We start from the raw sequence: 24563 nt of genomic DNA, 5'->3' as shown, positions 1-24563 counted from the left end.
TGCACTGGTGGATGAAACCCTGGCAGAGACCAGGTGACAGACCCTTACCATGCATTACCCTTGCAGCTGGCAGGTGTGCATGGGCTCTGTCACCATCCACAGCTTGGCTTGGAAAGAGGATGAACTCCTTTGTGCCTGAAACACAACCTACTGGGAATTAAGACCTCAAATCTCACAGCCCCTGGAGTATAGCAGATACAAATTCAGGCCTCATACATTTCAGTGGATACTATTAATCCTGAAAACCTTTACAATAACCCACTGTGGCACATCTGCAGGGCTGTAAGTGTCAAAAACTAAGTGGGTGGAGCTAGACAGCACAGGCAGGAGAGCAGGCAGCTTTTCGGGCCGGAGCCAGTTTGATTTTGCTAAAACTCTTTTGCATTAAACAATTTCTGGGTCGTGGTGAAAATTTCCCTTTTTTAAAAAAAAATTAAAAACAAAACCAAACCAAACAACAAAACAACCTCAATATGAAAAACCAAACCAGTTTGCATGTTCCCATTTTTGTGCTGCTGTAAAGCTGAAAATATTTTAACAAAACATCTCTTCTCATCAGCAGCAATGACAGAACTAGGTATGGATTCAGGAAAAAGGTATTTCACTGAAAGCAAGAATAGTACTTCAGACAGCATTGTATTTCTGTTCCCTGATGGAAGATTCTTTTGGTCAAAGTGTTGATTGTTTTAATTTTATATAAAAGCCCTGAAGGGAGTTCTAACCCCCTTTTGCCTCTAACCCCTCCCTCTCTCTCTGCCTCCCACCCACTGATGAAAAACCACCAGCCCCCAGTGCTCGGGCTGCACACACCAGTAAATCTGTGGAGCCTGAACATTCTGTCCATCTCCATCAGCTCGAGATCACACACGTGTGCCCCAGAGTTTCTCCTCCTCCTGGGCTGCAGCCGGGCTGCGGATGATGCGGGAGGCGGGAGAGCATCCCGCGGCCAGCTCCCTCGTGGCTCTGACCCGGGTACCATGTGCGGGGGAGCTGGGGATGCTCGTTGCTATAGCGACCGCTGCTAAAATGCTCCCCCTCCCCGCGCCGGGATGCAGCCAGTCGTTCTTGCGTTTGTGGGGGAAGGCCGGCGGTAGGGTTCCCCGGAGAGGCTGGAGCGGGGCTGACACTGTCTGGGAGGCGGTGGGGGAAGCCCCCCGGAGTCCCGTTGAGCAATGAGGCCACGCTGCTGGCTGCCTGTCCTTCCCCCGCCCGCCGCAGCTGCTCCCGCCATCCCTCCCTCCCTGCCTGCCTCCCGCCCATCCGCGCCTGTCGCCTCCCGCTCTCACCCAGCTCTCCCGGCGCGGGGTCCCTTCTCCCTGGCACTGCCTGGCCGGGAAAGGAGCCTGACTCATCCCGGCTGGGAGTCGGCAGATGCCGGAGGGAGCAGTGTCATCCCGTCGCCCTGCACCCGTGGAAGAAGGTAGGTGACAGGTGTCAGGGCATGTAGCGGTGCTTGCTGGGGATGCGGTGCATGGGAGCGAGGTCATGTCTGGGTCCCCAGTGATCGGCAGCTCTGTGCCCCAAGCTGCAGCCTGCACCGGGGTGCCCAGGTCTGGGCGAATCTCCTGCGGTCGAGGTGAGCCCACGGCTTGTAACCCTGCAAAACGAGTTGTGCTCCCAGCCATGCGCACGGGAGGGTTCTGTACCCAAATTCTCCTGTAGGAGCATTTTCTGCCGTGCCACTAACAACGTGGCCCCTGGGGCTCCTGTCACAAGTGTAACCACAACATCTCGGGGGCAGTGGGAGGTGGCATGGGGGATCCACGGGTGTCGTTGAAGGCAAGAGGCTGGAGTGAGGTGCAGCATGGGTTTAAAAGGGGTCAGACAGCTTATTTATGTAAGTCATGGGTTTAGATAGAAGACCAAGGACTCTTGTGTCTTTGGGGGGATGTTGATGTCCCATTGCAAAATGAGGTGCTGAAGATCAACTGGTCCAGCAAGGTTAAGGCACATTTTATATCTGCAGAACTGCTCCAGAAAGCTGACATTTTTTAATGAAACACCCTCTTTTCAGTATTTGCAGCCAAAATCTGCTCACCTGCCTGACAAAAGCAAGATGCTTCTCCAGGCCAGCCCTGCAGAGGCTGGAGGGGGGGGCTCTGACACCTCATCCAGCACTCAGCTTGGCCATGATGAGGACCCTTCGTTGAGGGGGAAGGGACGGGTGAGCAGCACGGGGACACAGCAGGATAGGGCTGCATAGCAAGTAGACTGAAGAATAGGTTGCTGGCAAGGAGCTAGGAAATGCTGGCTCTACTAGGAGGGATGAATTGGGAAGTGTGTAGGGCTGCTTTTTATTGCAGTGCTTTTTTTGGATAGCAGCTTCACTCACACATTTGGAAAGTGGATGATCAGGGAAGGGAATGAGTTTATTGGCTTTCCTCCCATCAGCCCATGAGGTCCAAGCTGAACTCACCTTCACAGTGTCCCTAATCCTGCCCATTGCAGTTGACAGCCAGGGACAGATACCAGCTGCAGACACCTCTGAAAAAGGGGTTTGCAGCAGCCTGAGACTCCCAGGATGTCTGCAGATGCAGCTGGGGGGCAAAGGGGGTGCAAAGGAGCTGCTTTCGCAGAGCATGTAGGAAAGCTGTGCTGAGGGGTTTCTGGCCCAGAGTTCAGACCCAGATACTGTTGCAGAAGGGGTTCGTGCCTAATTCCTTACACGGTCCCCTAAGGTGCATTAATGGAAGCCCCACAGCTCCTCACAACATCTCTGTGAGGTTGTTGCAAGTTATGGTGGGAGCTTTCCTCAGGAGTTGCTCACCTGAGGAAGGTACAGGCAGCCATAAAGAGGCAGCAGCAGTGCCCAGATCAGATCCATGCCAATAAGTGGGAGGAAATCAGGTGTTTTCTGCAGTTTCTTGCTTCTGGTAATAAGAATTGCAGCTTGTTTCAGATCTTAACCTGTGACAAAAAACTTACTTTTACAGGCCCTCCTGAGACAAGAGGTATCCAGACGATAAATGCTGCTGGGCACATTGGAAACAGCTGATGGCTGTGGTATTTAAAAAAAAAGCCCAGCCCCTGGTGTGGAAAAGGCATCAACCTTATGGGCCAGGAGCAGGGTAGAAGAAGAAAATGCTCAGAGCTCTCCCCAGCCTCCTATTAACCCACCCTGTGCCAGGAATTTGGGGATATATGGTTATTGCAGAGGGATGACTTGGGCGATGGTCAGACGTGATAGCTTTCATCCGTCTGGAAAATCAGGAGTTTGATGTGGGTGCACTTCATTGTGTCCCCACTGAAGTCAGTGAGCATTTCATCATTCCCACCAAGGGTGAGGGTTATGGAAAGCCCCCTTTCAGGACGGCATTTTTTGTGCCTGAGTCTGGCACCATTGTGCTCTCCCGAGCGTGAGGGTGCCAGGTTTAATCCACCAAAGCCTTTAACAAAGCTTTTTGATCCCCTTTTCTGTCCCTGCATGATCCACACCTTGGCTGTCATTTTCGTGCAGAGCAAGCAGCAGAGCTTAACAGGCTGGACACCGTTGCAGGTTGCAGTGTGGGTTGCTGTCTCCCTCCCAAAGGATGGAGATAAGGGATGGGATCAAATGTGATGCCATTACAGTTTTAAATTATCCTAAGTTAGGGTGCATGCCCTAAGCATGGCATCAGCAGGGCCATAATGGTGGGAAGAGAATGTGCCAGGGAACCAGCAGGTTATGGGGCTGGAACCCCATTTGTTCACCTGTCCAGAAATATTCAGCCCTTACATCTGGACAAGGAGGTGTTTGCTCCTTCCTTCTCTCCCATTTTTAGTGCTGGGCCAACAGCAATCAGACAGTGTGGTGTTGTTTTGTGTTCCCCAGGGCAACGCTGCTCCGGACTCACTGTGCACCTGGCTGGCCAGGGGTTTTTGGCAAAGCAGATCGGCTGCTCCTGGTGAGTGTCCCCCCCTGCACAGTGGCTGATGTTGGGGAGGGATCTCAGGTCTGCTCACAGACTGGTGCTGAACACAGGACCCTGATCCCTGGCAAAGCAGGACCTGAAATAGAGGTGCAGTAAGGGAGGGCTCAGTCCTGAGCCAGGCGAGCTCAGACTAGGAATTCAAAGGGGTAATGGAGTGTCAGGGGAAGCAGATTTTCCCTCAAGCAGGAGGTGAGAAGCAGCTGTATTTACCTACCACCTACCTTTAATCACTGGCAGCAGGGTTGGGGGCAAGCAAGCTCAAGCCCCTCTGTGGGGAGGGAGGAGGATTGACAATCTGTGCAGAGGTGCCAGCAATGACCCAAAAAGCATTGACCTCTCCCAGTGGATGAGGTGCCTTCATGTGCAACCAAGCATGAGCCAGGTGCAGCAGGGCTGTGAGGAGGGACTGGGCACAGCTAATGAGGCAGATGTCTTGTTTTGGTGGAGGTGTGTTTTGGGTGTTCCCACTGCATAAGCTTTCTCTCCTTTTCTCTGGCAGCCATGCCCCACTTCTTGGATTGGTTTGTGCCTGTGTATCTGATGATCTCTATTCTCATCCTGGTGGGCTTTGGAGCTTGCATTTACTACTTTGAACCAGGACTCCAGGAAGCTCATAAGTGGCGAACACAGAGACCAATCATGGAGCGAGACCTTCGGAAGACACTGATGATTCGGGACAACCTGGCCTTTGGGGTGCCTGAGGTCTGACAGGCTGCCCCTTGCAGCCAGAGGAATCTCTCCTGGGTAGGCAGCAGACCACAAGCCTCACTAGGGATGGTAGTCCTGTCCTGATAAAAGTGGGGCTGGTCTTCACTTTGCTCTCTGCTGGTCTGGGTCTCATACTCATCACTCACCATTCTGCCCCTTTGCTTCTTAGTCAAGATTTGTTTGGCTGGGCTTCCCATGTGCTCACAGCTCTTCAGCCAGCCAAGGACTTCGGCTCCTTCCTGTGGCCAAGACTGATGAGCCACTCAAATGAAATATCCCTTGCTAATCACCTGAGTTTGAGCTGCCAGGCATCTTGACAGGATCTTCAGTAGGAAAGGTACCAGGTTTTGCAAAAGGATGCAGAACCTTGTACTCCTATTCCCTAGGTTAAATCTAACACAGTCTGTCTACAGGGGTATTTTGGAGAAAATAAATTTGGTTTCAATACACACTGTTGCTTCAGCTGAGCTCTTCCCAGCACCCACTCTTGATGGTAGAATGGTGAGCTTGCTGAAGCTCTGTGCAGAGGGACCAAGGGCTCAGTGAGCCTCAGAGACTGAATGCCTTTATCCTTGCAAAATGCACACCCCTGCTGTGTCTGTTTGGGAGATGGAGGGCATCCATCCCTACATCCATTCCAGATGCACCACACTGAAATTAAAGGTCTTTTTTAAAGAGGTTGGTTCAAGTCCTGTGTCAAGCTAAGAATGTTCTGCAGCCCTCCATGCAGGGATGCTACCAGACTTACCACATCAGCTGCTTCTAATTTGCCTGACCTTCTGCTCCTCTGTCAAGGAGGGAGATGGGATAGTGTGTGAAGCTACTTGCACTTGTTCAGTCACTTGCACTGCAAAGCTCTACAGCTTTTCTCTTTCTTAACTGTTTCACAATGAAAGCTGTGAAGCATCCCTCAGCCTTTTTTTTCCCCTGCATGTCTCTGACAAGGAACATTGAGCCTGCCACCTAAATGGGCCTATTGTGCCACCTTTGCTTTCTGGACCCAAGCCGTATAAGGTGAGTCTGGCACAAAATCCCATGTTTATAGACTTTCTGCAGTGTCACAGGTATGACCAGCCACCAAAGTGCTCTATGAAGCTGTGACACTGGGGCTGAGAGTGATATCCCCATCCTCTCTCTCTCTGACAGCCCAGTGCAATACCCAGTGTATACAGGGAGGTTTGAGAGAGCAAGGAGCCTGTGGCAGAAAGTTGTCTCTTCTCCTCCTACCCCAACAGGCACCCTTTGCATGCATGTAGGTGCAATGGTGCTATCTATGAATGCTCTGGACACAGAGGGATTCTGTGTGTCCCACTCCTGCATATCCCAGGTATGTCAGCTGGTGCCACCATCCTATGTGCACACATCTGTGCATCCTGTGCCAGCCAGTATATTTGCAACTCATATCTCCAGTGTCCTTCCATTGTTATGGCTCTGTGCTCTAGTCCCCAGTGGCTCCTTTCAGCAGCAGGGGTTCCTCAGGCTAGCTCTGAAAATCTGCCACAGCTCCTGGCTTGTGTCACTCAGCCTCACCTGTGAACCTGGGAGCAGGAAGTTTTCTCCTCCATTCTCAAAGAAAGAAGGAGAGTTCATTGGGCTGCTGTGAGTGGTTTATGGAGGGGAATGCAGTGAGTGGGATTACTCTTCTGCCCAAAGCTTTCTTGCCCTGGCAAGCAAAGGCTCAAAGCACAAGGTGCAGCCTGAAAGTTGGTAATTCTCTGGGGATCCAAGTTAATTTTTAGCTCTAAGGAATGGATCAGGACATCCTGCAGATATCCTGGGTCTTCCTGGGACATTTCATCTACCAGACTGCAATTGCATTACCATTCTTTTCCACACCAAAACCAGGCACACTGGCAGGAGCTTTCTGGCGGTGTTTCAGACAGAGGAAAGTCAAGAGTCCTTTCATTCAGCCAGGTAACAGATACAGTGATGCAAGTCCCCTAACTGGGGAGTCTCACTTAAGAGGGAAATGCAGTGAATAGGATTACTGCTGTGCCCAAAGTTATACTTGCCCAGGCAAGCAAAGACTCAAAAGAGCAGGAGTAGTCTGAAACAGATACATTTTTATAACTTGGGGCTGTGAAATGGAAACGACCAGGGGCTGGGTTGCATGGCATGGTGTGCCACCCTCACCTGCACAGCTCACATTCCCTGCCCTCTGGCACATCACAGCCGTATCTTCAAACACCAACTGGGAAACCTGCTTCCTCACCTCAACTCCCTGATAGGTGGGATTGCCCTGTAAATGGAAACAGCTGAGCTGTGAGGTAGTATAAAAACCTCTCCACTGGAGCTGAGGGGCTTGGAGCAGTCAGGAAGAAGTTAAACTGTAGGGAGGGGAGTCTGCACTCACAGGGGTCCCCTCTCCCCTGCTCTGTGCTCTCCTCTGAGTGCTGCCGTGCCTGTGCTGAGCTCCACTCTGCCCGTGACTCAATGCAGAAACTGAGCAAAAGAAGACAGCAACTGGGTGAGGGCTGGATTAGAGGGAAACTAATTGTTCATCTCCTCTGGCTTACTTTTTGTGCTGTTAGTCCTGACACAATCAGTATTAAGCCAGGTATTTTCCATGGCTATGAAGGACTTTATTGTCAGCAGTGTCAAAGGCTTCCCCAGTGGAAGTGTGTGACAGACCGTGTGGTTGAAGTTTTGTTTTCCTGTTGCTCCCCTGGGAGCTGCCTCCCTTTAGCACTGGGCAGGCAGCAAGGAGCAGTCTGCAGTGAGGTTTCCTTTACAAGAGGGTAGGTCTCCATCCACCTTGCTCCTGTGCCAGCTACACTGCCAGGCTGTCTGGGAATAGTTAAAGGCAAATGCTGCCTGAAAACTGAGATGGTTTCTCCTGTGTGGGATGAGTGCTGCCAGAAAGACCTCAGGGGAGAATGAAATAGTTACAGATACTGAATTAAACTGCATAAAGAATCAGAGAAGGTCATTATTGCTGGAAATACTACAAGTATCAGGTTGGTTTTTTTCATGTTTTCTGTCTCTTTGCCCTTAAGGAAGCAGAGAACTTGCACTGTCCTGAGCTCTGCCTTCCACCAGTATTCCCAGTAATGATGTGGATCATTGGATGGTGATTCCTCTTCCACTTCCCTCAGCCCTGGTCACCTGAAATAATGCAATCTTTGTCCCTGCCACACTGTGGGTGCCTGTCTCTCCTTTTGTTTGCTCTCACTTGCTCATCAAACCATTCATATTCTCATCCCATGCCACCAAAACACCTTTCTTCTTTCCTTCTTGTTTATTATGTTGCCCTTCAAAGTTTCTTACAGTGAGGAAGGTGTAAAGTGGCAAGCTGAATTTCTCTTGACCCTGAAAATGCCACAAAGCTGGCAAAATTAAGAAACAATCATAATAATGATAATAGTGAAGAAGCAAAAGAAAATCAGCATAAGGGAATGAAGTGTCAATTTGGAAGAACATCCAACAAGTGATCACTGAACTTGTGCAGTGGAATATAAATTGTTGCACTGAAATATGCCATTTGAGGGGGGACAAAACTAAGAGAGGAAGGGAAGGCATTTCAAAAATTCAAATATTTATTTATTTTTTTAAATCACACCCAGTGTCCTTGGAAGCAGGCAGCACAGGCCTGACCTGGCAGGTCTGCATCACTCTTCCACCTCCTGCCATAGGAACAGGGCACGGGGTCATGTTGTGGGGCTGCTGGTGGCAGAGGTCAGGAAGGTGCAGGACAAGGGCAGGAGTGGCCATGGCACCCAGCGTGGGAGCCAGCCATGCAGGCCACAAGAGCCCCATTGTCCCAGCTGGAGGCGGGCTGGCCGGACAGGGCTGGAGGTGGGGGCTCAAGCATGTGCATGACGGCAGCCCCAGGAGCCCTGCACCCCGAAACACCCTGACAGCAGGGACCGCCTGGGACCCCGGCCCCTGCCCTGCACCTCTGCTTCCAGCCACAGCTGACCGCCATGGAGGAGGAGATGGGCCTTCACCGCAGCTGCCTGTCCGCCGCAGGGAGCCCCAGCCGCACGCCGGGCCCCGCCGCTGCCCGCCCGAAGCGGAGCTGCCTCTCGGTCACCCTGCGCCGTGCCCCCGGGGCCGCCGGGCCGCTGCCCTGGCAGCGGCTGCGGGGCCCGGCCCCCGTCACCCCAATCCTCCCGCGGCCCCGGCCCGTGGCGGCCGAGGGGCCCCAGCGGCACGGCAGCTCTGACGGGGCCGAGGCCACCCCGGTGGCGAAGATGGGGCTGTCCTGCGCCCCACCATGCTACGGTGGGTCTCCCTGACGGGTTGGGCTGGGCTGGCAGAGGGAGGGTGGGAGGGAGGCACCAAGGGGTCCCTCGGCGATGGCGTGGAGCCCAGCATGGGGCAGGACCCTTCAGAAGAGGTAGGGTGATGAGAGGGAGGATGGGGGCTTCCTTCCCTTAGAGTGATTTCCTCTTGACCCACACCAGAATCATGGGTGGGCAATAGCTGCTGGGAGGACAGCCCTTGTGTTTGTGAGACTGGCAGCCAGCAGGGAGACGGGCAACTGTGGCTGCCATGTCAGGACATTTTCTGGGTGCTGGAGTGCCTGCCTGTCGGAAACCAGTCTGTCCACTGCTCAGCCTAGCCCGGGGTAGCTGCTGACAATTACTTCTAAATGTTCCTGTAACCTGCAGTGGGTGCAGTTTTTGTCCCAGAGCACTTGAAAAAGAGGAACCCCAAACCCTTGCCAAGTCTGCCAGGCATCCCACAGCCTGGCCATCACCCAGGGGTGTTGTCTTGTGGAGGAACACGTGGTGCTCCTGTCATCCCACTGACTGGAGGGTCAGAGCATTCCCATGTGTTGGTGCCCCAGCACAGCATGACAGGGACACAGTGCATGCCGGAGCCAGGGCTCACAGATGTAGGAGAAGGAAATGCAAAGCAGGGAAAAGGCATCCCCATCCAAAGATGCAAGCAGCCAGAGACATCCACACAGCTCTCTAGGCACAGACACATCCACAGGGCACATGGAGGTGCCTGCCAGAGCACACAGGGATATGACCCGTGTACCCCAACATGGTCCAGGTGGCAGGACCTGTCCGTGCTCACCAGACGCAGCCATACACATGTTTGTACACACATGCACGCAGAGGGGACAGCGCTGCCTCTGCCGCTGCGCCTTGGGCTGACAGCCAGGAATCATGGTGCTGGAGGAGAAAAGGTTTCTCACACCTTCACAGCCAAGCTGAAGGGCAAATCTCTTTTGATGAACCAACACATTCTCAATTTCCTCCCTCTGGGAAAGCAAGAGATTTTGCAATCCCCTGATCCTACGAAATACCTAGGGGCAAAGAGCACCGTTTCTTAACCCCGCCGGAACTAAGCTGTGAAGGGTTAAATATGCCCCTCCCTAAACAAGCAGAGATGCTGAAAAGGCTGGGGAATTGGGAGGGAAAAGGGCAGGAAAATGCCTGTGGGGTGTGGGTGTGCAATGAGGGCCCCTCCAGGACATGGGGGCCCCATCGGCAGCGGCCCCTCCGATCCCGAGGCCATGCACCCCCCCGCAAGTCAGGGAGGCTGGGGGGGCCTGGGATGGAGCCGGGGGAGGGTGCGCGGGGGGAGATTTTGCGGAGATGTTTAATATTCAGGTCACATGACGATGGCAGCAGGAGCAGCACCAGCATCCCCGCTCTGCTGAAATAGCCACTGGAGAAGGAAGGGAAGGAGAAAGGGGGAGAAGAGGACACAGGGAAGAAAGACAAAGGTAAAAGCAAGTGGAGCTTTGTAGTTCACCGTGCTGCTTCATCAGCGTCAGGCTAGAAAAGTGGGGGGAGACCCACCCCCTTGGGAGAGGATTCGGAGACAAAGGAAGCTTCATGTTCAAAGGTAGGATGCTCCGGGCTTGGCAGGGCTGGGCAACGCCAGAGGGACACCGCTGGGGCTTTTTGCGCAGGCATCCTCCCCCGTGCCCCCACTCTGCCCAGCTCTGGGCATGGAGGAAGGATAACCCCGGAGGGCAGTGGGGGAAATCGGTCCTAGCTTTGTCTTTCCTCTGTTTTTTTTTTTTTTTTTTTTTTTTGGTTTTTTTTTTTCCTTTTGGTGGCAGCAGTTTTGTATGAAGAAGGAGCAGGGCTGGTTGTGGTGCTGATGCAGAGTAGCTAGAGCCAGGCACTGCTTTGAAAGGAAGGGATAATCCAGCTGGGGAGTGTCCACAAGCTCCTCAGCACCTGGCTTGTCCCTTGCCAGTGACAGGCAGTGGGGATGTCCTGTGCCTCTCTCTCCCTGGGCATCTGCACAGGAGCCAGCAGGCATGTGAGCAGGGGCACAGGCAGCTGTGATGGTGTGGCTACCACGGTCCAGGGGTGCTCAGCATCCTCCTGCCTTGTGATATAGCTGTGCCACTCAAGGGGTGAACTGGGATACAGGACTGTATCTCCAGACTGTAGAGCTGGAGAGCAGCACCAAGGGCATAGCTGGGGCTGTGGTGGCTGGGCTGGGGATGTGTCCAGCTCCTTCACCTCCAGATTTTGCATCTCCAGAGAGTCTTCAGCACATGCTGCCCTAGATTTCACTGCAAGCTGGGCTTTTGCCCAAGCTCTTTGCAGAGTGCTGAGGGGAAGAAAGGTTGCTGTCAGGAAGGCTGCAGCAGCCCAGAGGACTGGGATGATCTTCAAGCCGGGCAAAATGATCTGGTAAGAAGAATGGTTCTGTTCTGTGCTCTGAGGTCAGGCAGTACATCCGGCGGTGGGGCTCAGCTATTGCCCTGCACAGCAGAAAGACATGCCCTGGGGTCATCATAGGAACTGAGTAGGGAAAGGTATTTTTTTAGTGGAGAGATGCTCAGTCCAGCACCTCTGCAGATCTGAAGCAAGGAGCCCATGATGCCCATGAGCTCCAGGGAGGCTGTACTACTGGAGTAGCTGCTTGCTTTCTTTACTAGGAACCTGGCATCCTGGCCCCTTTGAGGGCCTGCTTCTGCCAGTCACCTTCAGATCTGCAGGTTCAGGTTTTGAACTCATCCCTCCTCCCTGTTCCATATCTACAGGGAGCGGGACTGTGGGTCCAGGACCGTATGGGTGGAAGGGGCTGGGGTGAGATGTGTGTGAGGATCACTGCCTCCAGCTGCAGAGGGACAACCTCATGCTACACTGGAGGAGAGCTGCAGCAAGGCCATCCATGTGTTATGTGGGGGTTAAATAGCTTTTCCTTGCTGGAAGCTGGTTTGTGGTGAGCACTGTGTGCAGCTCTCCCTCCCTCTTGCCAGACAAAGGATGGGAAGGCAGGGGGAGGGGATGCGACTGTATCTGGGTTATCAGGACATAGTAGATGTTGGTCCCCACTACCTGAGCCCCCAGGGGTCCTGCAGGGCACCTCTGTCCCCACACAAGTCCTGCGAACATCAGAGCATGAAGGGTGAGCTGCAGTAGTGGTGTCTGCTGCTGGCCACATATGCTGGCCTTCCAGGAAGAGGTTCTGGGGTGGCTCAATGGGTATCAGAAGCAGGAGCTAATTGGGACAATGGGGACCTCTCTGGGCATTCATTCTGGTTCTTCCTGTCCCTTCCTCAAAAGCTATGCCTTCCCTTGATCCAGTCACATGGAGCATCTCCTGTGAGCCAGATATTATTCCCTAAATGCCCAGCCCAGGGCCACCTCATATCGGATCTGGGCAGCAGGGTGGTATCACCAGCTACAGCCCTCTTAAATGAGCTTCTCTTAGCACAGAGAACAAAGCAGCAAGGAAAAGGGAGGCCTTGCAAACAGCAGATGTAAGTGGTTAACCTTTGCTAGCCATACTGGCTGTAGTGCCCTCTAACGCATTCATTACAGGGGACAGCTGCGAGGGCCACGGGATGTGCCCAGGACACAGAATGCCACCCCTTGACCAGCCACTCAGTGTGTCAGGAGCCTTCCTAGCACCATTAGCTTTAGTGCACATAAAACAGAGCCACTCCCAGGAGAAGAGGAAGGCATGTTTCATGTCTCAAGGTGCCTCTTACAGTTCTGGTCCTGGTTTTGCACACCCCAGCACCAGGCTGTTCCACAGCTGGCTCCTTGAATTCACCTGTAGGAGGCAAAAGGTCAAAAGTCATATGCAGAAAGATGAGCCCTGGGAAAATTTCTGCAAAATGGGGACTTCCCTGCCTAAGGCTGTATGGGAAGGAACCCCACACAGAGAAGGCGTCAAGTGGCCTAGAGGAGAAAAGTAGGTGGCTTATCCTGACACCTTGAATGTTCTGATATAAAATCTAGGAAATATATTTAAGGAGACTTTGGGAAATCTTTTCTCCTGGTCTCAGGGTTTTCTATAGCTGCCCAAGAACCTGAATCTGAAACATCTGCCCTAGTCACTGCAAGCTCCTGGCTCCAACAGTGAAGCTTGCAAAGGAATGGTCTTGTATTATGATGTCCACAGCAGTTAGCAACATCTACTGGCTCTGGGCAAGGCTTTCCTTGGTGAGACTGAGGGATGAGTTATGAACCTCTTAGTGAGCCTTGAGGATGACAGAAAATTCCCTCCTTCCTTCTCCCTGTATAAGAACAAATGTTGAAGGAATAAAGGAGACAGTAACAGATTCCCTGAGGAAAAGCTACTACCTAGGCAGTGAAAGGGTCACAGCCCACATGGCCCATGTTCTGCACCCATCCCATGAAGCTGCGCAGCTAGGCTTTCTTCCTATCTTGACCTGTTCCCTTCCACCTTTGGAGTTTATTTGCCCCCATTTCTCCAGTAGCCAAGTGCCTCACTGGGCCCACAGCCCCCTGTCCCTAATTCCCTCATTGTTCCATTTCTCTCTCTCTTCTCCCATTCTTAGGGCTAGGTAGGATCCCAGCAGGGCTGTGTGGGGTGTATATGGAGAATGCTGCAGCAGCATAAGGGACACGGCACAGCCACACAACCATGACACAGTGATGTGGGCAGCCTGGGAGAGGACGAATGAAGGGTAGGGTGCAGAACTGGCTGGCCTGGCCCCCTGTGCTGTACCATAGAGATGGGCTTTCCTGGCTCACATCAGCTTTGATAAATCTGAAAAAAGACAATGGGAACCTCAAGGGATGCTTTGTCAGCAGGAAAGGCACATACTAGTTGTGATGGGTGTGAGAGAGAATTGCAGCTGAGAAGCACTTGGCATGGCAGGCTGCCTCCTCCAGCAGCTGCCTGGCAGCATGAGGTGCTCCAAATTGCCAGTTTAACTCAAGACAATGGTCCATCTCGTGCTCTGCTTCCCCCAGGGTGCTGCTCACTGCTTCAGGAGAGGATGATGATAGTCCAGGGTGCAGTGGGGAAAAGCAGGAGGGGGGGCCGTCCTCCCATGGACCTCTCCTGTGTGGGCAAGGTGGAACAGAGGTGGCACAAGAGCCTTCAGATGTTACCCACATGAGTGAGTACATGAGTGCCTGTGCTACTGTTGTCTCACACAGGGGAAAACTTCTTCTCCCCATTTAATATAAAAGACTTCCCAAGCAGTGAAAAGGAGCTGGGTGGAGGCACCCGTCTCTCTGCCAAGGGTGGCCCTTCCACAAGGTCTTTCCTTAGCCCATAATAGTGGGATATTACAGCTTATAAAAAATGTAAAATCTTCACTGTGTAGAGCAGCCCTTGTGTCAGCACTGGAGCTTTTATGTGGGAGTGCCAGGCAGAGTTCCCTTTCAGCCACCGAGCGTGCTCCAGCCTAACTCTGTCCTTGAACAAAATCTTTCTGACCTCTTCTCAGTCTGTCTCTGCCTGGCTTGACTAAGCTGTCACAGGGACCCCAGACTGGTGCCATCAATCTCACCAGTTTGGTGACTTCTGACTCATTTTCCTTGTGAAGAGGGGCATATGTCACCACCAAATGGCAGTTGCCTGCCTAGCTGCTCATGTCCTTTTCTGCTGCCAGTGGATTCTGATACATGGAGGAAAAAAACTGCCAGAATGATGGAAAGGGATAATTTGGTCTAAGATACTTGAACTGAAGTGGCATCCAAAACAAATGAAGTACTTACCAAGTAAAAATGTATTCTGTATCTGTCCTGGAGAAATAACCTTCTAATGAGACAAAACATGGGAGTCAAGTGGGAGAACCTCTAACTTGCAGCTGGCTTGTATATGAAAGGTATTTGATTCCTATCCCCTTAATCTTCCTTTCCAGATTCATCCCCCATGCCTGCCTTCCCCACCAATTAGAGCTTTTCTTCCATGCCCTGTCCTCTCCCAACCTCCGCTTCCTCCCAGCGGGTGGGAGCTACTCACTAATGAGACAGAGATAAATGGATGAGGTCTGCCCCTAGCAATGTGTGCCATCACCCAAAAAAGGGTCAGGGAGGTTGGAAAGGCCTTCGGGGTTTTCTTTTTACCCAATTGTTTTGCATGGAAGACATGAGGAAGCAGAGATGAGGAGGGAAAGAGGCAGATAATTAATTTTCTGATCATGATGATTAGTTTCTTGAGTTTGACAAAAAACATTGGTCTGTGGGTGGGAGGCAAGCATAGAGATTATGGCCATGCTTTCACTTCCACCACTGTCTTCCTCTGAGGAACTCAGCCAGTGCACCACAGCCAGTAATGCAGCCACCCCTGGCAAGGGCCAACATGCAAGTCCTCGTGGTACATCCCAAACTCTGTTTCAATGCCAGGACTTGACACATAATTTTTTAAAGTCTGTTCCATTGCAAATTTTATGGTGAATTTGGAGGGGCAAAACATTGGTGATCCTGTTGAGAGCTGGGAGACAAATATAAGGAGACAACACCCAGAGCTTTGGGTACCTGATTATCAGCCCAGCCAGCCTTGCTGCCCCTGCTCCTGCTGTTTGGAGGTAGCCATCAATACACTGCATTCTCAGTGAACCCCACTTCACCTCCTCATCTGGAGTGGGACATAGAAGAGTGTGCTAGAAACTCAAGCAGATGTTGCTCCATGATGAGCCTTACCACTAAAATCTTGACTTTCAGTTATTCTCAATAGCCCTTGAAAAGGCTGCCCTCAGCCCCTGTGACAGTTCAGCAAGGAGGCTGTTGTTACACCTCAGTGATGATTTTTCAATCTTTGTCCCCATGCAGGACCAGTGGAGAGCAAAAACGAAGCAGCCATGTCTGAGCTGGTCCCAGAGCCACGACAAAAGCCAGTCGTACCAATGAAGCCCATGGGCATCAACACCAGCTTGCTGGGCTACATTGGTATTGACACCATAATTGAGCAGATGCGCAAGAAAACCATGAAGACAGGTTTCGACTTCAACATCATGGTTGTAGGTAGGCAGAGACCAGCTGAGGGACTGGGAACCATGGCCAGGGACTGTCCCCTGAGACCAGGTGGGAGAGCAAGCCCTGCGGGGAGGGCATGAGGGCGCAGACAAAAGTTGCTCTGAGGGAAAACAGAGCCTGAACAAGGCAAGGAGACACCTCCAGCCCCTTCCCCTGCCAGCCTGGCTCTGTTATTTGGGCCTGCTGTCATCACCAGGCTGTGGCAAATGTCACAAGCTTCCTCTCTGCAATCCTCAGGTCAGAGCGGACTGGGAAAGTCAACACTGGTAAACACCCTCTTCAAATCCCAGGTGAGCCGCAAATCTTCAGGCTGGAACCGGGAGGAGAAGATCCCCAAGACAGTGGAGATCAAAGCTATTGGGCATGGTAAGAGCCAGGCTGCTGGGGTGGAAGCAATACTGATGCCTCAGCATAGTTTTGCAGAAGATTGCAGCAGTCTACACAAATAATTCTTTGGTATAAGGCAGCCCTTTCTCCATAGGAAGCTAAAGGACAGTTTTAGATGGCCTCAGAGACAGCCAAGATTTTTCTTAAACTGGAATGCCTCTGATGCCACAGCCAAAAGTGAGGGGTAGACAAATAGTTAGAGAGATTTCATCACCTAAGACATTAGTCTGCAGTTGTGGATTAAGCCTTGCTGTAAGTAATTTTCATCTGCAGTTACATTTAATAAGCTACACAAGTTGCATTGTTGGGTCCCATCCCAAGCCTGGTAGTGCACAGCTCCTCACAAAGCATCAGCATAACTCCTACAGTGGTGCAGGGTAATGAGCATCATCTCAGATTCAGGATGATGTGTTAGAGGGGAGAAGTTGTGTTACAGTAGGTAATACTGAGCACAAATCCATTTTCCTTTGGCAGAGTGGTGTAAGGTAGCTTTTGTGTAGATATTACCAAAATTTGGAGTCAGACATGGAAATGAGGGTCACAACTGTTGAGGCATGACACAAGCTGGTCTGGTTATGCTTGCTGGGCAGGGATGAGGGCAGAGCTCTCTTGTTCCCTTGTGTGTGGGACACAAAGACATGGTTCATGAGAGAGCAAGTCCCCAGGGAGGAGTATGACTGTTTGCAATTTCTCCCCCAGTCATTGAAGAAGGTGGTGTGAAAATGAAGCTGACAGTGATTGACACACCAGGATTTGGGGACCAGATCAACAATGAGAACTGGTGAGTTTTACAAGGTAAAGGCCTTGTGTCCCAGAAAGGGCCGAAGTTAAGATGGTATATGAGTGATTGTCATCTGCTTGGCCCTTGAAAGCATCTGGGATCTTGTTGCACTTGGGAGCTGGTAATGGAGCCATGGGACAGTGAAACCATGGGTCTGTGTGTGTGATTGGGGGGTATGCACATATTACATGGTGAGTGCACAGGAACTCTTAATCATCTGTGCTGATGGCAAGATGCTTCAGGTGGATTTTTTTTTATGCCTGAGACTGCTTTGCCCTCAGAGATGAGAACACTGTAGGCAGGAACATGAGGAGATTTGTACCTGTCTATTCATCTCTTTCTCCCACTTCAACAGCTGGGAGCCTATTGAGAAATACATCAACGAGCAATATGAAAAGTTTTTGAAAGAGGAGGTGAATATTGCAAGGAAGAAACGAATTCCAGACACACGTGTGCACTGCTGCCTCTACTTCATCTCCCCTACGGGACACTCGTATGTACACAGTCCCTTGTCCTTTCTCCAGCCCTTGGTACCTCTGTGCCAGATATATACCCTACACTGCCACACCTCTGACATGGATCCAGGGATCCTGCCAGCAGGACTGGGCACTGTTTAGCCTAACTTTGGGAGCTGTGAGGTTTGAAAGGGTCTAAGATTAGAAGAGCAGGAGAAATGCCACTGTGTTTTTTGGGAGAGGGCAGAATGGATGGGAGGAAGGAGATGAGAACATGGTGGCAGCAAGCAAGGTATGTACAAGGGAGGGTTCACTGGTGTCCTGATGTTTGGACAGTCATTAGGATTAAAGGCGAGGAGGGTAAAATTGACCCCTTTCATCTTGTTCCTTCTTGGGCTGCAGCTTGCGGCCTTTGGACCTGGAGTTCATGAAACATCTCAGCAAGGTGGTGAACATCATCCCAGTTATTGCTAAGGCTGACACCATGACCTTGGAGGAGAAAACTGAATTCAAACAAAGAGTGAGTATCTCTTCTTCTGAATGAGATCCTTCCCTGCCCTGGCTTGGAGGTGGGAGAAATGAATGGTATCCTTCTTCCTGGGATTGCAGTGCAATTGCACAACCCCAGGGTATGCACAGAGTCCAATGCTGGATTGGTGGGTTAAGTCCTAAAAATGCAGCTGTTTATATCCCTGGGGGCATCTGTTAGAGAAGGAAGGAATGTGTGTATCCTTGTGACATCTTGTGATATGTTCTGTCATGGGAACTGGAGAGCCAGACAAGTAACTGAGGTTGGGAGAAAGACTCACCATTGCTGCCTTGTGTCCTCACTTTACTGTGCACTTCCTTGGGACAATCCCTCCAGCTTCTGCCCACTGGAAGGATGTCCCAGATGTGTTTGCCTGGCCTTGCCAACTGCCTTCCCTTCGGGTTTGTGCTGCTTTGTGCTCCAAAATGTCTCTCTGATTAGGTGCGCAAGGAACTAGAAGTAAATGGGATCGAGTTTTATCCCCAGAAAGAATTTGATGAGGACTTGGAGGATAAAACAGAGAACGACAAAATCAGGGTAGGAAACATTTTATTGTGGGAGGGGAAGGGTGGATGAGGAGGGCATCACATTTTGTTCTGCACTTCAGCATCATTGCCCTCACACATAAGAAATAAACTGCTTTTTAATCTCCATTCCTGTGGTAATTGCAGTCTCTTTCCAGGGATATCTTTAAAGCAGAGTAAACCTAGGAGCATCTGCACAGCCCTATGGATCGCAGTCCTCTGCACTCTGTCCTCTGGAAAAAGATAGTTTCTCCCTGTGCTTAGAGATATGCGAGTCCCCAGTAGCTTCACCTATGGTTCTACTTCCCAGGAAATCTGCACACTTACTCCATTTTTGGCTTTCCTCAGTACAATCTCAGCCATTAAACTTGATGCATGTTCATGTGGCTTATGGGGAAGGATTTTGAGTCCCATCTTTCTATTGTAAAGAACTACGAATATGGCAAGAAATAGTCACCTCGAATTATCCACATGAGCAGATCTGGGCTGACAGACCCTCTGTTGGTTATGCTAAGGTACTTCTATGGTCACCCCCCTCAGAAATGCTTGAGGTAGGTGCAGAAAAGCTCTGCCCCTGCTCTGGAGCCCTTGGCACTGCTGCAAGCTACCCACTAAGTTTGTTGGGGTGCAAGGACACCTGGAAAGCAAGAGCCCAGAATTCTAGGAATAGCACTGAGGGGTGAAAAGGACAGCCAGTGAAGTTTTTTTCTGAAGAATCTGTCCTCTTGGAAAGGGCCTTGTGTTTGTTGAGCTGAGACATGGAAAGGTGGATGGGGAACCATGGTGGTGCTGGTCTCTGGAATGGGTTCAATGGATCTTTCCACGTGTCTCTCCCCAGCAGGAAAGCATGCCCTTTGCAGTAGTGGGCAGTGACAAGGAGTACCAAGTGAATGGCAAAAGAGTCCTGGGCAGGAAAACACCTTGGGGAATCATTGAAGGTAAAAAACCTCTTGCTTATGGGAGCTGAAAGTATTGTCTGCAGATCACAGTAATAGACAAGGGTCCAGGTAGCATGTCCTGTGGCTACCTTCCCATCCCATTTGTGACAAACTGCTTGAAGCCAAGCAAAAGGAGAATTCTCAAATAGCTGTGCCAGGAGGGAACTGCCATGGTCAATATGGTGCCACTGTCACCACCTGGCAGAAGCTGGAGCCACTCTGAACACCATGGTGTGTGAAGCTAAGCTCTGGAGGTTGCCTTGGTTTTCAAATGAAAATTCCTGTGTAATGCTCAGCATCCCTTAGTGTGTCTCCTCTATGCTCGACAGTGTGGCGTTCAGACAACTCTCCTTTCTGAAGTATGCAAGCTCTACCCACTTGGAACCTGCCCCCATGGCAGTGACTTTCCCATGCTCTATAACCACAAAGGAGCTATGGAAAATATCAAATGTAACAATTGCTTGCTTTCTTTTCAGTGGAAAACCTCAATCACTGTGAATTTGCCCTACTTCGAGATTTTGTCATCAGGTAAGGTCATGGTCATGCACCAGTTTGCTCTTGACAAGCTGGGAGTCTTCCTGAGATCCAGTCAGAATGAAATGGCCCATACTAAAAGGGAAATAAAGTAAATTTCAGGCAGTGAAAGCTTATGTGGTGTAGAGTTGGACTGAGTTAAAGGGTAGATATTCTGGTGCCTCTCTTAGTGACATGACCACTATGTCAGGGAGGTGCTAGTTTTCATGTATGAGCTGGATGCCTGGAGAAAAGCAGTATACTACTACCCTCTCAAGGCTGCAAAAACCTGCACTAAGGGAGTTTTTTAAAAAATCCCATTAAGGTTTCAAAAACTTTTATGTGCTGCTGACAATGGGTCAGTAATAAAGAGGTCACTACCACATCCTAGACTGTGTTTCCTTCCAGGTTGAAGGATGTGCTGGAACATATGAGCTAGAAGTGAAAAGCTTCATATTTCATTAGCTTTCATTGTCCTGTGTTATTTCTACTCTGTTTCATGAAGTTGCTTCAGCACAAATTCTGCAGGAGAGCTGTAGATCCAGGGTCATCTCTCTTCCCTACAAAAACAGCACAAAAAATAAGAAAATACCAGAAACACAGTTCAAAACCAAAGCACTTTGACTCGTTCCACTTGTGGGTATGGTGCTATTGAGACATTTGGCCAGGTACAATGCTTTGACATCACCCTACTTTCTTCTTTTTGTTTTGTAATACCTTCTGCAGCAGAGGTGCTTTTCCGAAGTCTTTCAGTAAAAACATCCTACCCAAATGATCATCACAAAGACTATAACAATCCAAGCCCCCAGGCTGTGTATAGAGGTTAGAGATGATGCTCACAGCAATGTTCTGCAGTTTATGATCTGCAGTGAACCTGATACACCTCCTGATGCTTCCTTGCCTCACCGCTGCTTCAGATAAGCCCCAGTCTGCTCTGACACACCAGGATGGCCAGTGGCTGTGCCAGTGGCATAGGTGAGAGAAGGGCAGAGCACTGTCAAGCATAGCCAGGAATTTCAGTCTATGTCCTGCATCCTGCCTGTGTGTTCTCAAATGCTGATACTCTAGCTCTCAGTTGTGTATCATGGCACCCATGCTATCCACCCATGCAGAAAGAGGGCTAACAATAATTAGCTAAACTGACTGACTGAAAAAATCTTCCATTTATTTTGGGGAATAAAACTATCATCAGAAGGATAATACTTACTGTGCTGATATTGGCTAACATATCCTCTTTCCCAACCCACTTTGTACCCTGCAGGACCCACCTTCAGGACCTAAAAGAAGTGACCCACAACATCCACTATGAGACCTACAGGGCCAAAAGGCTGAATGACAATGGAGGGCTGCCCCCCATGACTGTTGAGACAGAGGAAAACCACGAAAGTAACCTGTGAAAGACCTTCCCCCTCCACGGTCTCCTGGTGACTCTGGATAGACAACCCACCCCTGCTACCCTTGACTCAACCATGGGCCTGTCTCTGAAGCATGTGGCACATCCTCCGTGGGAGTGAGAGGATGCAAGTGTGAGTGTGTGCGGGCGTGCATGTGCCTCCCTGTGTGCCAGAGAGGGACAAGGGCATCTCCCCCATCCTTCCCAGAGTGTCCCGTTCTCAGTTTGGTTTTTGCACAGTGGACTGTCCGTCAGCTTCCTTTCTCTCGTTTCTGTGTCTCAGCTCTGTATCTTGCCTGGGGGAAATAGTGCTTGGGGGGAAGGATTTCTAGAGGCATGGATTTTGGAGGGGGGAGGTGTGGGGCATGCTGTAGTCCTGTTTTTATCACTTGGAGACATGGCAAGGAGAGACTCGGAGAAATGGTGGAGTCAATGCATGCATGTTTCAAGAGATGTCAGCAGAGATTTCTCTTGGATCTTCCATGGGTGTAAAGGCAGCTGGTTGGTCTGAGGGCATGGTGGCCTGGCATTTTATCCCCTTTTCTTGCTGCGGCTTCCCAAAGGGAAATGGCAGCTTGGAACAGGGTAGATGAGAGAAGACTGGCACGTTTTGTAGTTCAGAGCAAGTGACTGGTGGGAGGAGACAGAATTAGTTCTTGGCCTATAGCATCTGTTTGAGAAGAATCAAAGTACTTGGGGAAAATGGATATATTTTCCAAAAGAAGTAAAGCCCAGGGGGAAAAAATGTGTTCCTGCTGCAGAGGGTGCATTTGCCCTGCCCAGCACGAAGGTCAAAAGCCATGCTTTTACCTTCAAGCATGCCAGGCATTTGAGTCTGTGCAGATCAGACCAATCTGTGCAGGGGTCACCCCAGCTCATGGAGTCACCCCATCCCCTGCTGCAATCCCCCACTGCAGTGGTCTCTCTCCAGCAGCACTGAGCAGGTCCTGGCCAAACCCTTCCCCACAAGATGGTCCCTCGGCTGTACGAGCACTGGGAAGACAGTGCCACAGGGGTTCCCTGCTGGGACCTCCCCCAGGGACAGCTCCACTTGGCATAGCACCTTGGGCATCTTGGAGGAGTGCAAACAGCCATGGATTGAGAAGCACTGGGCCAGGGTGGGGGCACAAGAGATACCTCTTCCTCATTCTCCTCATTGAAATGGCTGCATTTGCTACTGTAGCAGTGCCGTTCCTCTGCTCTGTTACTGTCCTATGTCCTCCTCCACTCCTGTGCTTTTGTCCTCATTCCCTTTTAGCCCTCCATAGCTTTCTTCCTTCCTTTCTTTCCCTGTCCCACTCTCTCTGTTTTTTATCCTTTAAGTCTCTCCTTCATTTCTCCAAGTATTTGAATATTCCTCTTCTCTAGGCTGTTTCCTCCCTCTCCCAAGCTCTCACGCCTTCTTAACAATGTGCTTTCGTGTCCTGTTGAGAAGCTGTTGTTTTACCTTTCCCTGGAGGGGATGGGGAGGGACGGTAAAGACCTGTGAGCAGAAAGAGGCACAGCTTCACTGAAGACCACATGCTTGTGTTTAGCTGGTGTGTCAGCTGTTTTCTGGGTGTCCCTGAGTGAGGGGACAGTCAGGGCTGTCTGGGCAGAAGGAAGGAGAGGAGAAGCCCAGAGATGTCCTGAGTTCGGCAGTGTCTGCCTGTCTCTGCGTGTCACATGGCTGGCAGGGGCTGTCCCCCTCCAGGAGAGCTGCCATCCGCGCTTAAAACGCATGTGTGGAATGCCATGGCCTGGCATGGCAGCACCATGGGGGAAGTGCAGGGACTTGGGGTGGGGGTTGGAAAGGCTGGCACTGGGGGAAGGAAGAAGAAAACAGCAAACAAGCAGCAGAGGAGGACTCAAGTCAAACTTGATGTTGGTTGACGGAGCTATATGGGGGCCAGGGCTGGCAATAGGGTTCTCCAAGCCTTAGCAAAACTGTCAGGAGCGTATGTCCATCTTGTGGCTTTCTCTGGTGCTGTCACTGCAAAGCAAGGGTTCTCTTCACTCTCATTCCCACCTGTCCACACAAATCAGCCATTCTCAGCACCACTAGGATGTGAGGGCCATACCAGCACTTCCTTTCACCACCCATGTTCACAGCTCCTGGTGTTCCTGTATGCAGTGTGTGCGTGCAGCCTTGCACACCCTTCCCCTGCACTAAGCCTCCTCAGTCCTGCAGGGACCAGGAGCCTTGTCACTGGTGCCAGCAGCCATACCATGGAGCCTTGCCACGCTGGCACCCATCCTGCCACACAACCAGCCCTCCTCTGCCCAAGGACATCAAAGACGTGAACCTCAGCAAAGACACTGCCAGGGTTCTGCTTCTTCACAGCACTGAAGCACGAAGCCAGTCCCATCACCTTCACCCTGGGCTACAGAATAGTAACATTTATGACTTTTGGGCCCAACTAAGGGTTAGGGCAGAGACACAATGCTGCCCTGCTTAAAGAAAGCAAAGCAGACCCATGCAATACAAGAGAGACTTTCCTTTGCCTGTACTGTGGATTTCAAAGACAAGGTTGTGTGTTTTGCCCTATAGGTTTAGGAATTTTTATTTCTTTGTAATAACGTGTTTTTTACACCCTGCTCTGTAATTTCTTGTTGGATCATAGACTACTTCTAAAGGATCCATAAAAGCTTGCTAAGAAAAACAAGCTCAGGTACTCCTCACTGCCATCTGCTCATGCCAATGTCCTATGTCCCGTGTACCTACCAGAAAGTTTACAAAAAAAAAAAAAAATCCCACGTGGCATGACAACGGGACATACTATTGGAAAGAAGTCTCTGTGAATGGATAAGCTGGGGAAAGTCTGAATCCAGCGCCACCAGCTGACTTCCAGGATGACCACAGCAAGTCAGCTCTTCCCCTAAGAGATCCCGAGTGATGCTGCAGAGGGGAAGAGTCTAAACCTTATGCCAGAGATGCCCACCCAGCGCATTCGGAGGCTCAGAAGCTGTTCAGCAGATAAGCCGTCCGCCAGAGAAACTTTGCTAAGCACGGCAAATCCTGGACAACTTCCACTGAGGCAACCACGGCAGCGAACAGGCGTGGTTGCACTGAGCAGAGAGAGCCAGAGGAGCGAGCAGGGCTCCGCGTAGGCACCAGTGTCTGTGGTTCGCTGTGCGGGCCGCCCCTCAGAGCGTCCCTCCGCCGCCGGCGGCCATTAAACCGACCGAGCGCCGCCCGCTTCCGCCTCGCGCCCTCTCACTTCCGCCGCGCGCGCCGCCGGCCGCGAACGCCGCGGGGGGCGGGACCGCGCGGGTGTGA

General features: G+C 51.2%; 2 protein-coding genes across 7 annotated transcripts; both read left to right on the top strand.

Annotated features, from left to right (window-relative positions):
• Positions 1 to 1264: 1264 nt before the first annotated feature.
• On the top strand, positions 1265 to 5068 carry SMIM45 (small integral membrane protein 45). The gene is made up of 3 exons (XM_021552708.4): positions 1265 to 1420; positions 3812 to 3884; positions 4411 to 5068. The coding sequence occupies exon 3, from the start codon at positions 4413 to 4415 to the stop codon at positions 4617 to 4619; it is 207 nt and encodes a 68-aa protein (XP_021408383.2). The 5' UTR covers positions 1265 to 1420; positions 3812 to 3884; positions 4411 to 4412; the 3' UTR covers positions 4620 to 5068.
• Positions 5069 to 5427: 359 nt separating this feature from the next.
• SEPTIN3 (septin 3) lies at positions 5428 to 24483 on the top strand. 6 transcript variants are annotated; one of them, XM_085569896.1, is made up of 11 exons: positions 10189 to 10302; positions 11078 to 11230; positions 15581 to 15772; positions 16022 to 16150; positions 16871 to 16952; positions 17308 to 17445; positions 17810 to 17927; positions 18378 to 18473; positions 19299 to 19398; positions 19875 to 19926; positions 21173 to 24483. In XM_085569896.1, the coding sequence occupies exons 3-11, from the start codon at positions 15610 to 15612 to the stop codon at positions 21306 to 21308; spliced, it is 1014 nt and encodes a 337-aa protein (XP_085426022.1). In that variant the 5' UTR covers positions 10189 to 10302; positions 11078 to 11230; positions 15581 to 15609; the 3' UTR covers positions 21309 to 24483. The 6 variants fall into 6 exon arrangements, with proteins under 6 accessions (XP_085426021.1, XP_085426022.1, XP_085426023.1 ...); XM_085569895.1 differs by lacking the exons at positions 10189 to 10302; positions 11078 to 11230 and adding an exon at positions 5428 to 7086; XM_085569897.1 differs by lacking the exon at positions 11078 to 11230 and having other exon boundaries at positions 19302 to 19398.
• Positions 24484 to 24563: the final 80 nt, after the last annotated feature.

This window comes from Lonchura striata, chromosome 1A (genome assembly GCF_050655825.1).
Source record: "Lonchura striata isolate lonStrDom1 chromosome 1A, ASM5065582v1, whole genome shotgun sequence".
Lineage (NCBI taxonomy): Eukaryota > Metazoa > Chordata > Aves > Passeriformes > Estrildidae > Lonchura > Lonchura striata.
This window is presented reverse-complemented; position numbering and strand designations above follow the sequence as displayed.